Below are 12,601 nucleotides of genomic sequence, written 5' to 3'. Positions count from 1 at the left end.
ATACTGGGTTGCTTCTACCTTTTGACTATTGTGAATAATACTACTATTAATTTCGGTAAACAGATATTTGTTCAAATTCCTCCTTTTCATTCTTTTGGATCTATACCCAGAAGTGGACTTACTGTATTATATGGTATTTCTATTTTTAATTTTCTGAGGAACCACAGAAGTTGCACCATTTTTATCGCCCCACCAGCACAGTGTGCAAGCATTCCATTTTCTCCACATCCTTGTTATTTTCTGGTGGGTTTTTTTTTTTCATAGTAGCCATTCTAATGGCTATCTCATTGTGGTTTTGGTTTGCATTTCCCTAATGATTAGTGATGTTGAACATCTTAAGATTTTGGGACATTTGTATATCTTCTTTGTAGAAATGTCCATTGGGATTTTGATGAGAATTGTATTAAATCTTTATATGCCAAGACCATTCAATAGCGAAAGGACAGTCTTTTCAACAAGTAGTGCTGGGAAAACTGTATATTCACATGCAAAAAAAATGATACTGGACCCTTACCTTGTATCATATACAAAAGTTATTTCATAATGGAACAAAGACCTAAATGTAAGGCCTAAAACTATAAAATTCTTAGAAGAAAACAGGGAAACCTCATGACATTGGATTTGGCAATGATTCCTCGCCTGTGACACCAAAAGCACAGGCAACAAAAGTAAAAATAAATTTTTGTTTTTACTTCACCAAAATTAAAAACGTTTGTGCATTAAATGACATTATGAACAGAGTGAAAAGGCAATTCCCCAGAATATGAGAAATATTTGCAAATCATGTATTTAATAATGGGTTAATATTCAAAAAATGTTTTTAAAAACTATATAGTTCAATAACAACAACAACAACAATAAAACAGTTTGATAAAAAATGGACAAAGGGCTTTTCCATTGGTCTAAATGTCTGTCTTTATGCTAGTCCCACACTGATTACAGTAGCTTTGCAGTATGTTTTGAAATTAGGAAATATGTTTTTTAATGTAGGTTTTATTATTTAGATTTGGTGAAGCCAACAGATTGGAGATGATTGCCATCTCCAATAAAGATAATTTGTTACTCATAGTTCTCAAAAGGAGGGGGCATGCTGTGTACACAGGACCATATAGGAAAGCACTAGAGTTTGTCAGGCAGAGTGAAAGAGGGAAAACACGGGCAAGAGCTTTTATTGTGGTTTCCAAAGGAAGTTACATATGAAGCAGGGTAATCAGGCTTAGGATTGTCTAGTTCGAATAATTTTATCAAGCTCTGGGGCATAAGAGCATAGTTGTCTGGTACCTGGCCCAGGGTAGGTAGGTAGTGGCCCAGAATGTGCGAGTCCAATAAAGAAGGTAGTTAGGGTATGGGCTTTGTATTGGTTGGCTTGCATATAAAAGTTATTCTTACAGGGTGGTTGTTTACTATCTCTAGGAATAAGTTAGCTCTGGAAGGGACAGTCTCTCCAGGGTCAGCAAGGCCCCAAATGTAAAAACATCATGAACACATGGTTAACATAATATGAGACATCAATTTTGCTCTTCTTTTTCAAGAATTGTTTTTGTTTTGACTATTTGGTGTCACTTCATATACATTTTAGGATGGATTTTTCTTTTTCTGTAAAAAACATCATTGGGATTTTAATAAGGATTTTATCAAATCTGTAGATCACTTTGGATAGTATTGACATCTTAACAAAATAAAATTTTCCAGTCCATGAGCATGAGATGCCTTTCCATTGATTTGTGTCTTTAATTTCTTTCAACAAAGTTTTGTAGTTTTTAGCATACAGGTCTTTTGCCTCCTTGATTAAATTTATTCTAAGTATTTTATTCTTTTTCAATGCTATTGTAAATGGAATGGTTTTCTTAAAAAAAATTTTTTTTGATTCTTCTTTGTTAGGGTATAGAGATGCAACTAACTTTGCATGTTGATTTTGTATCCTGTAGATTTGCTCAATTTGTTTAGTATTTCTAGCAGTTTTTTGTGGAATCTTACAATTTTTGACATATAAATCATGTTGTTTGTGAATACAGATAATTTTACTTCTTCCTTTCCATTTTGGATGCCTTTTATTTTCTTGCCTAATAGCTCTGGTTAGGACTTCAAATACTATGTTGAATAGAAGTTGAAAAAGCAGAATACTTGTCTTGTTCCTGACATTGGAGGGAAAGCTTTCAGTTTTTCACAATCAGATATGATAGCTGTGAGTTTTTCACATACTGCCTTTATTATGTTGAGATAGTTTCCTACTATTACTGGTTTTTAAGTTGTTTTTATCATGTCAGGGTGTTGAATTTTGTCAAATGTGTTTTCAGTATCAATTGAGATGATTATGTGTTTTTTCTTCATTCTGTTGTTGGAGTGTATTTTGTCAGTTGATGCTCATGTGTTGAACCATCCTTGCATTCCAGGAACAAATCCTACTTGATTATAGCATCTGATCCTTTTGATATACTGTTGAATTTAGTTTGCTAGTTTTTTGTTGAGGTATATGTTGTATCAGTTAGTATTAGCACAGTGCTGGCCTCATAGAATGAGTTAAACCTTCCATCCTCTTTAATGTTTTTTGGAATAGTTTGAAAAGGATTTGTGTTAATTCTTGAAATGTTTGGTAGAATTCACTAATAAAGTCATCTGCTCCTTGTGTGACTTTGATTTTTAATACCACATGATTTTTTATGATCACTTGCTAGAAGAAAGAAAGAAAAATGAGACCAAAGTTAGTTGTACTTTTATTTTTAACTAAAAAATATATATATCTTAAGTGATTCACATTGTGTTTTTTAAAATCTCTTAATTATTTTTGATATTGGAATGTGAAATACATATTTGTTTTTGCCAATCCTCATGACTCATTATGTTTGGTTTGAACAGCATTATATAGCAAAAAAGAGCAGAAAACTAGATTTTTACTGTTGATTCTACCCCTTTCTCACTGTGTGACCTTGGAAAGAGGTCCATAGGAACAGTGTACCTATTGTATTTGACACTAGAATAGATCATCTTTAAACCCCTCCCCGACAAAATTATTTGTAATACATAATAATCCTGATGTTAAAGAATAATGATAAGAAAAAAATGCACATAGTATTTTTTAACTTAATGTACATAATTATACCATTAAAAAAGTAAACAATTTAAAAAGTGCTATAACAGCAAAAGGAAAAAGTAAGAGAGTAATCATTTTAAGTACATTAATATAGTTTTTGAAAAAAGGAGGAAAAACATATCTACCTACATATTGGTCTGTTACAGTAATGGTAATAATATTATAGTTTGCATTTGATTCTTAACTTATGCAAATTTATTAATGACTTCATCAAATTTGACCTTTGAATATTCAACTTAAAATAGTATATCAGATTTATCAATCTGTTTTGACTCATAGTTGATTGAAAATACTTTTATTATACATTTCAAAAAGTTTTTCAAATGAAGTCTAGAAGAGATTTATAAAAATCACATTTTACAATAAATTCAGAAATTGCAATGCTGTCTTTGTTTCTTTGAAAACTATTCTAATGGCTCCCAATATTTCTGCATTATAAAAATTGTAAATACAAATAAAAACATACAAATTTACGTACAAAAAGTGGTATGGTAATGTAGAATGATAGATTTGAAACTAATTCGGGTTTTATTTCAGCAGTTGCTCTGCCATCATTGGTTAAATGCAAGAATATTTAATTACCCAGAGGTTAGAGAAGCTGAACATCCAGAGAAAACTGAAATGATTCTTAGCTACTGGGAATTTACATTTGAAATGAATGGCTGATTTCAACTTTGTCCAGGACTGGCTATTTAAAGTGGGAGTCCTCTAAATTAACTCCAGTGTAGAATTCAATGTTTATTAAAGATTAACTATAAAAATCTGTTAATTTGTAACATATATTGTTAAAATTCAACAACCTCAGCAATTGTTTAGGACTTAGACCAAAGCAAGATTTTTTATTATTATTATTACTTAAAGTATTACAAAGAGTACTACATGTGTCTCCTTTTTTCACACACCCCTTGACAATCCCCCGGCCCCTCCTACCCCCCAGTGTCTTATGTCCATTGGTTATGCTTATATGCATGCATACAAGTCCTTCGGTTGATCTCTTACCCCTCCCTCCTGCCCCCCCAACCCTCCCCAGCCCTCCGGCTGTAGTTTGACAGTCTGTTCGAGGCTGCTCTGCCTCTGTATCAATTTTTGTTCATCAGTTTATAATGGTCTTTATTTTTCTTTCATTAACTGGCTTATTTCACTTAGCATAATGCTCTCCAGTTCCATCCATGCTGTTGCGAATGGTAAGAATTCCTTCCTTTTTACAGCAGCATAGTATTCCATTGTGTAGATGTACCACAATTTTCTAATCCATTCATCTGCTAATGGGCACTTAGGCTGTTTCCAGATCTTCGCTATGGTAAATTGTGCTGCTATGACATAGGGATGGATATATCCTTTCTGATTGGTGTTTCTGGTTTTTTGGGATATATTCCTACAAGTGGGATCACTGGGTCAAATGAGAGTTCCATTTTTAACTTTTTTAAAAAATATATATTTTATTGATTTTTTTTTTTTTTTACAGAGAGGAAGGGAGAGGGATAGAGAGTTAGAAACATCGATCAGCTGCCTCCTGCACACTCCCTACTGGGGATGTGCCCGCAACCAAGGTACATGCCTTTGACCGGAATCGAACCTGGGACCCTTCAGTCTGTAGGCTGATGCTCTATCCACTGAGCCAAACCGGTTAGGGCTATTTTTAACTTTTTGAGGAAACTCCATACTGTCTTCCATAGTGGCTGCAGCAGTCTGCATTCCCACCAGCAGTGCACGAGTGCTCCCTTTTCTCCACATTCTCTCCAGCACTTGTCGTTTGTTGATTTGTTGATGATAGCCATTCTGACAGGTGTGAGATGATACCTCATTGTTGTTTTGATTTGCATCTCTCGGTTGATTAATGACTTTGAGCATGTTTTCATGTCTCTTGGCTTTCTGAATGTCCTCTTTTGAAAAGTGTCTATTTAGGTCCTTTGCCCATTTTTTGATTGGATTGTTTATCTTCCTTTTGTTAAGATGTATGAGTTCCCTATAAATGTTGGAGATTAACCAAAGCAAGATTTTTGGTTTAGGAGTATTTTATTAGTGACATTATTCAGTATTGCCATGCCTGGTGGTAATAAAAGATGGTCTTTCAGCTCTTTGTGTCATTGATTTAAATTCTGTACAGACATTGCACCCCCTGATTGCTTGCACCCAGGGCAGAGCTCACCCACCCTACTGCTGTTGGTCTGCCACTAGTACCGATTATATCATTACTGAAAAAAAAGGAAGCTGTAAACCGTCATATGTAATATGACTTCATTTTGTTGTTAAAAAATATATGGTTGTATAAATATAGGTAAAAATCTTCTGAATACCCATCAAACTATTAATAATACTAGGAAAAAAAGATAATACTTGGAAAAGATTTGGTGTGTATGTGTTGGGGGAAGGGGAACTATCACTTTCTATAAGACTTAATGTGAATCTGTTTGAATGGCAACATAGCAAAATAGTATATAGTGGAGTCATCAAAGGGGATTGAAGTGAATGTGGGAATGAAAGAGGAAACTTATTTGAGCTACTTCTATTGTTCGAATTACTACAAGAAAGTATTACTAAAATTAAATGACTACAGTTAAAGAACAAAAAAACTTAAATTGGAGAGGATAAAAAGTAGTGTGACATGCCTTCCAGATTCTTTGCTTGTGATTTTATTTTAATTTATTGATTATTTGGGGTGGCGGGTGGGGGAGAGGGAGAGAGAAAGAACATCGATGTGAGAGTGGAACGTCTATTGGGCCACCTCCTGCACACCCACTACTGGGGATTGAGCCTGCAACCCAGGCATGTGCCCTGACCTGGAATCAAACCAGCAACCTTTGGTACATAGGACAACATCCAACCAACTGAATCACACCGGCCAGGGTACTTGTGATTTTGCATAATAATAATATTGATCTTTTATTAAGCACCACAGGCACTGAGCTAGGAACTTGACATGTATTACCTCTGATTTTTACAAATATTATTTATGAATATAAAGTGTTATTTTTCTCATTTTAAAGTTAAAGAAACTTTTTAACTTGCTCAGCATCATACAACTGGTAATAAGTGAACCAGAATTTGAAGCAAGGTTCATTGCCTCCCGGATCTTCATCTTTCTCTGTTGAGCTGCCTGAGGGGAAGTGGAACCAGGTCCAAATCACAGGGTCAGCTGAGCCAATTATGGTGTTTTGATTAAAAATAAAATAATAAATTTTTAAATAACATCTGAGCTTGGATGTTAATGTTCTCTGTATTTATTAAAAATTAATTTACAGCTAAAACAAGATACCATTTTGAGGAAGTTTATTTGCCTTTGTCTTTTCTTTTTAGTCTAATGGCTTTCTCATTTAATAGTGCAAAAGTTCTATGAAAATAATTTATTTTATGTATATTTTAGACAATTACAATCCATGAGGCTAAAAAGTTAAAAAGTAATGTTTTGGATTTTGCTTAACCTGCTTCCCAACTTTATTGGATCTGTAAAACCCTCCTTAACCTTCTCTCCTCACTGCTGTAATACCTATTAAATTCCAAAAGTCTATGGAACATCTTTTAGGCTAATGTTTTACTATAACTCAAACTTCAGACCCTCACCCTCTTTTTACTTGAGAAGCCTCTGTGCTGAGGAACTTCACATAGGATTGGCAGAAAAAGCTCTTGCAATACCCTTTTTATTTTATTTATTTATTTATTTATTTATTTATTTATTTATTTATTTATTTATTTATTTTTTAAAATATATTTTATTGATTTTTTACAGAGAGGAAGGAAGAGGGATAGAGAGTTAGAAACCTCGATAAGAGAGAAACATCGACCAGCTGACTCCTGCATACCCCCCACTGGGGATGTGCCTGCAATCAAGGTTCATGCCCTTGACTGGAATCGAACCTGGGACCTTTCAGTCCGCAGGCCGATGCTCTATCCACTGAGCCAAACCGGTTAGGGCACAATAGCCTTTTTTATTTGGTCTTGTGAAAGAGACTTTTAGCTACCTATGTAGAACTTCCTCTGGAAAGATCTGATTTACATTTTGTGATAGAAAAGGCATAGGTGTTAGAAAGACTTAAGTGAGACTCTGCAACTTCATAGCTGAGTGACCATAGAGAAGTAAATTTAGTGTCCTTAAGCCTTTATTTCTTCGTCTGTAAAATGAGAATAATGTTACCGTGTAAGAGAGGTTTATAGAAGTAGATAAGATACATAAAACAGCTAACAGAAATATGCATTTCATAAATACTTAGAATGTGATGGCTTATCCAGCTCTTCCTCCTGCTTCTCATCATGTCCCAGATAAGAGAGAAAGTAAGGCAGCAAGGACTTTATGGGCCGCATGAAAACCTGGTTTGCTCTTTTCCTATAGCTCTCTCCCAGCAGCTGAGCTGCCAGTACATAAGTGCACCAGGTAGGTGCCTACGTTAGTGTGCTGGGATTAGTAATGGCTTTAGGTGTTTTGTAGGTTTCTATGGTTTATATCATCATATTTTTCTTGTTTGTTGAATAGGACTTAGCTTGTCTCAGAACTTAACTTCTAAAGTTGTATGTAGAATATTTGAGGCAGAGATATAAAGTTATTTTTCATTGTTGTCCATATTCAAAGATAATAATTGAAATTATACTAAATTCATGCCTTTTTTACTTATACATTGTTTCATCTCTATTGTTGTGGTCCTCAAAAGCAAAAATTTTATTCTCATATAGAAATATTAAGGAGCATTTCCAAATATTTGACAGCAATGCTTTTGGAGTTTGTTTGCTTTAAGGAATGGAACTGAACCAGAAGAGATTTCTTGAGTGACTAACAATGCATAATTATTTTTAATGCATTTAAAGAAATATTTTGTGTAAGATATACACTTTAATTTCTTATAATAATCATTGCTGGCATATATTCTTTAAGCTTGATTTAAAAGTTATATGCAGTTAAATGGTATTTGAGGAGAAATAGAGGTATGAAAATTTACTTGAATTGTATTTGATTTTGTCATTTAACAATACTAGACATTTTTGAAATTTCGACAATGTGGATACCCATGTTCAGTCATAGTACGTTTCTAATACGTTGTGTTCTTATTGGATATTAAAACTATAATGCAGTTTTATCATTGTGATTTTCAAGCTGTGATTGCTATAGTAACCAAATATCAAGAGTTAAAGTTATGTTTGTCTCTTCTGCATAGAAAAATAATTGTCTGGAAAATGTCACATGACTTTCAAATTTTCTTTTCTCAGATTTATAATGACCATTTAATAGCTAGTGAAAACCAGCATATAATCCAGTGGGAAGATTTCATGAAAGAACAACACAACAAACAGGCTGAAGTGGATGAAGAGCACAGAAAAGCTGTGGAGAGGCTTAAAGAACAATATGCTGAAATGAAGAAGGACCTAGGAAAATTTTCAACCTTTTGAGAACTTGAACCACAACAGTGTGAAAGCATTGACTTGCCCCAAAGAACTAACTATTCTCATCAAACCATTTAGCCTCTGCTTCAAGCTTAGCAATATATTTAGTGACACTCATATCAGGAGAAAGAAACTTCTACTGGAGTACTGATTAAATGTTTAGTGGAAAAAGAGTGCTATATCTTTCCTGTTTAAGTGCCTATGTATAATTATTTGGGCAAGAGTAGGAAGAAAAATTGGATAAATTTACTTTTTGTTAATCAGAATTGGTCTTCTTGTTATTGATTATCTCAAAGAACTGTAAGTATAGACCTCTTAGAAAAATAATTTCATTCTTATACGAGGTTAATATTAGCTTATTATTGTGGCTTAGAAAGCAGATATAATAGTTGCCTGCTTTAGCCTCCTTGGCTATTGGAAGAATGTGTAGAGTGTTATTCCATCAGTAATGTAGACAAAAACAATGGTCCTTGGAACATAGATCACCTTTATGAGAGGTGAGAGTAAAACACTCTCTACTGTAGCAAAGGTGGCCCTGTTGGTCATTGAACTGCTGAAAGGTTACAGAGTCTGCAGTGCAGCATAATGCCATGTGTTTCACTGATGACAAGACACACTTATTAAGTTGTGTGGCCTTCCAGCACTTCATACTTTCAGCTTTTAAAACATGCTTAGAAGGAAAAGCTTACCAAAAATATAGTTTGACTTTTAGCCTTTCCAAAAACCATAATCTTGCCCATAGTATTTACCTCATTTTTGTGTCTCTTTTGCTGTGGGTGAGCTTTGTAAGACAAATAATCTCTAAAATGTTTCAACTGTGTAATGAGTAATCAGCAAAATCTGCAAGGAGTTCCTCTGGAATCATACAATTATTCTGGCTCTGAATATGCCAGAAGTAATTGCCCATATGGCAAATAATCCATGCTAAATGTAAATCCTTTTTAGTGTTGAGCGTCTGTTCTCATAAGCAGGTGTACTATGATGAAACATGTACCAACTCAGTCATCACTGTGAGCTTTAAAAATCTGCATTTAACAGTGTAATTGAGGAACTAAGTTATTTTTTATTTGCCGTAAACAAAGCAAAATTAAATGCAATATTTTAAGCCCTAACCGGTTTGGCTCAGTGGATAGAGCGTCGTCCTGCGGACTCAAAGATCCTAAGTTCGATTCTGGTCAAGGGCATGTACCTTGGTTGCAGGCACATCCCCAGTAGGAGGTGTGCAGGAGGCAGCTGATCAATGTTTCTCTCTCATCGATGTTTCTAACTCTCTATCCCTTTCCCTTCCTCTCTGTAAAAAATCAATAAAAATATATTAAAAAAAATAATAACATGCAATATTTCAAGAGGTTTATAGCAAATGAATTTGAGGTATGGATAAATCTTTCAAATGTTTTTTATTGCTCTTCAATAAAGAAAGGCACTGAAAGAACATATCCAACTCTCTCATGTATCTCAGTCTTACTAGAGCAGAAAGTGACAATGCTGGCTTGTGTAAATTTATGGCGTACTGTCAAAGCTGCATTCTTGGCTGCATGTTGAAAATGTGATTAAAGTTAATAGAGGAGATGAAATAAGTATTTGAGATTTCTTTCAATAACACTGAACTTCTGCCAACTTTCTCTGTCCGCTACTGTAGGCTTGACAGGTTCATCAATCATCCTCTGGTACCTGGACTCAAAAGGGCTCTTGCTGACACAGAGGCATGTTGGAATTTTCTTAATTCTCTTTCAGTGGATGGAAAAAAACACATACTTTCAAAAATATCCCACACATGAAAAGCAAGGGGAGCCTTAAATGAAAATTCCCTTTGTACTATAGGCAGTTTTTGGAATGCTATTAATTGCCAATGCACCATTGAATAGACTCTATAACCAAGAAATCAGGACTGTGTGAGCAGGAATGTATTCTTAACTGTGGTTACTCAACTGGTGCAACAAGGATTTCTGATAGCATTTGTCCATCTCATAGGGATAATAAGTACTTTACCATATGAGTTTGTATATACTATATAAGGATCTAAGGGACTTCTTAAACCAAAATGAAATAATTGGCTTTTTGACCTTTAAACATTTAAGATACCAACTTCTCTCTTTAGCTATTCAGTATAACTTCTAAAAGAGATGGTTGGTTTGCCTCCCTTTTAATACTCTAGTAGTGAGCACTTTCATATTTCTCAATCTACAAATCACTTTTTATATGTATTATACATGTATTTAACTTTAATATGGTAATTACATAATTTACAACATTTTTGCTGTTTATGCCGTTGAGCAGAGATAAGAGGGGTTCTGTGTAGCTGACACGATGATTTTCTTTTGAATAATGCTTAAGTCCTATAGAAATATTTTGTTTTTTAAGTTCTAAGTGTTTTCTATTTTTTATAATGATTCTTTTTTGACTTACATATGTGCTACTTTTGTTTCATTTCCTAACTTATAGATTTTTAAATTCTGTTCTCATTATTGATATCTGCTTTAATTGGATTGTGGTCAGAGATGGGTCCATATAAAGTTGATATGGCAAAATTTGTTATTTTCCTTATGACCTAAATTTGATCAGTTTTTGTAAATTTTTTTTAGTGCTTGAAAGTCTAAATATTTCCCAGTTGTTGGGTGTCTGTTAGATCAAACTTCCTAATGGTGTTTTTCAAATTGTCTTCATTTCACTGTTGCTTTTCCTTCTATTTGATCACTCAGATTCTAAGATGTGTTGAAATTTTTTTTATTTTTTTCTTCCTGTAATTTTTGTTTTGTATATTTTGAAGCTTTGTTATTAGGAACATACAAATTTAGAATTATCTTCCAAGTTTAGAATTGAGTTTTGTATTCATAGTCATGACCTCTATTCCTAATAATGTTTTTATTTCATTCTACATTGCTTTAAAATCTATGCTTTAACAAACATATAGGCCATACCAGCTGGTTAATATTTGTATGATATGTATTTCTTTATCCTTCTGTTGGACCTTTCTGTTATGTTTTAGATGTGCCTCTTAAAAACTGTGATTTTTCTTTCTTTTTATCTGATTATCCTTTACCTGGAGAGTTTGATCAATCTATATTTATTGAACTTAGTACTATATTAGGGTTTGCTTATATCATCTTATTATAATTTTGTTGCACTTTTTCTGTTATCTTACTGCCCTTGTGGGTTGTTTCGGGGTTTTCTGCCTTCTTTCAGATTAAGTTGTATGTGTTTTTTTCCCCATTTATTTTTTCTCTACTATTTTAGAAGGTAAAAAAACCCTCAATTTTTATCTTTTAGTGCTTACCAATTTAATTTGCATAGTTAGCATAAAATCTTTATTTTTCTTTCTAAACATAAGAGACTTTTGAATAAAGTCTGATTTTCCCCCTCAACTTAAAATTAGCATCTAGAATTTATTTTATCTCAGTTTAACTCCAAAAATAATTATGCAGTCAATATTTATTTAGATTTACCTACAAGTTTACCATTTCATTATCCCTGAAAATTAGCTAGGTGGGTTGACAGTCATTTGTTCTCAGTATTTGAAATTATCCTGTTCAGATTCATTGAGCTTTTTGAATTTACAAATTTGTATCTTTCATAAATTCAAAAAATTCTCAACTTTTTAAAAAATAAATATATTTTATTGATTTTTTTTTATAGAGAGGAAGGGAGAGGGAAAAGAGTCAGAAACGTTGATGAGAGAGAAACATCTATCAGCTGCCTCCTACACACCCCTGACCAGGGATGTGCCCGCAACCAAGGTACATGCCCTTGACCGGAATTGAACCCAGGACCCTTCTTCAGTCCGCAGGCCAATGCTCTATCCACTGAGCCAAACAGGTTAGGGCTCAACTTTTATCTCTTTGAATATTGTACTGCCTTCATTCTGTCTATTCTCTCCTTTCAGGTATCAAATTAGACTTAGGTTTTACTGCCTCACTCTGTTCTCCTTATCTCTGATTCATATTTTCTATCTCTGTCTCTGTGTGAAATTTTGACCATCCCTGTAAATTCTGGATAGTTTCTTTAACTCTGTTGCTCACTTCACTCATTCTTTCTTCTCACTGTTTCTAACCTACTTAACCTATAATTTATGTTTCTACAGAGAAGATTTCTCTTTCTAGAACCACCGTGCCGGGAGCCGGTCCATCCTTGCTGTTTCAAGGG

At 33.9% G+C, this 12,601-nt stretch overlaps 1 protein-coding gene across 2 annotated transcripts in view; it reads left to right on the top strand.

Moving 5' to 3' along the window:
* BLOC1S5 (biogenesis of lysosomal organelles complex 1 subunit 5) overlaps positions 1–10,038 on the top strand; it is a 59,840-nt gene extending 49,802 nt beyond the window's left edge. Inside the window, exon 5 of one of the 2 annotated variants that reach the window (XM_059688576.1) lies at positions 8,288–10,038. In XM_059688576.1, the coding sequence (XP_059544559.1) occupies positions 8,288–8,467 (180 nt within the window). In that variant the 3' untranslated portion in view covers positions 8,468–10,038. The remainder of the gene's footprint in view (positions 1–8,287) is intronic. The other variant, XM_059688578.1, reaches the window with a different exon arrangement.
* Positions 10,039–12,601: the final 2,563 nt, after the last annotated feature.

Source organism: Myotis daubentonii, chromosome 3 (genome assembly GCF_963259705.1).
Source record: "Myotis daubentonii chromosome 3, mMyoDau2.1, whole genome shotgun sequence".
In the NCBI taxonomy this organism is placed as follows: Eukaryota; Metazoa; Chordata; class Mammalia; order Chiroptera; family Vespertilionidae; genus Myotis; species Myotis daubentonii.
This window is presented reverse-complemented; position numbering and strand designations above follow the sequence as displayed.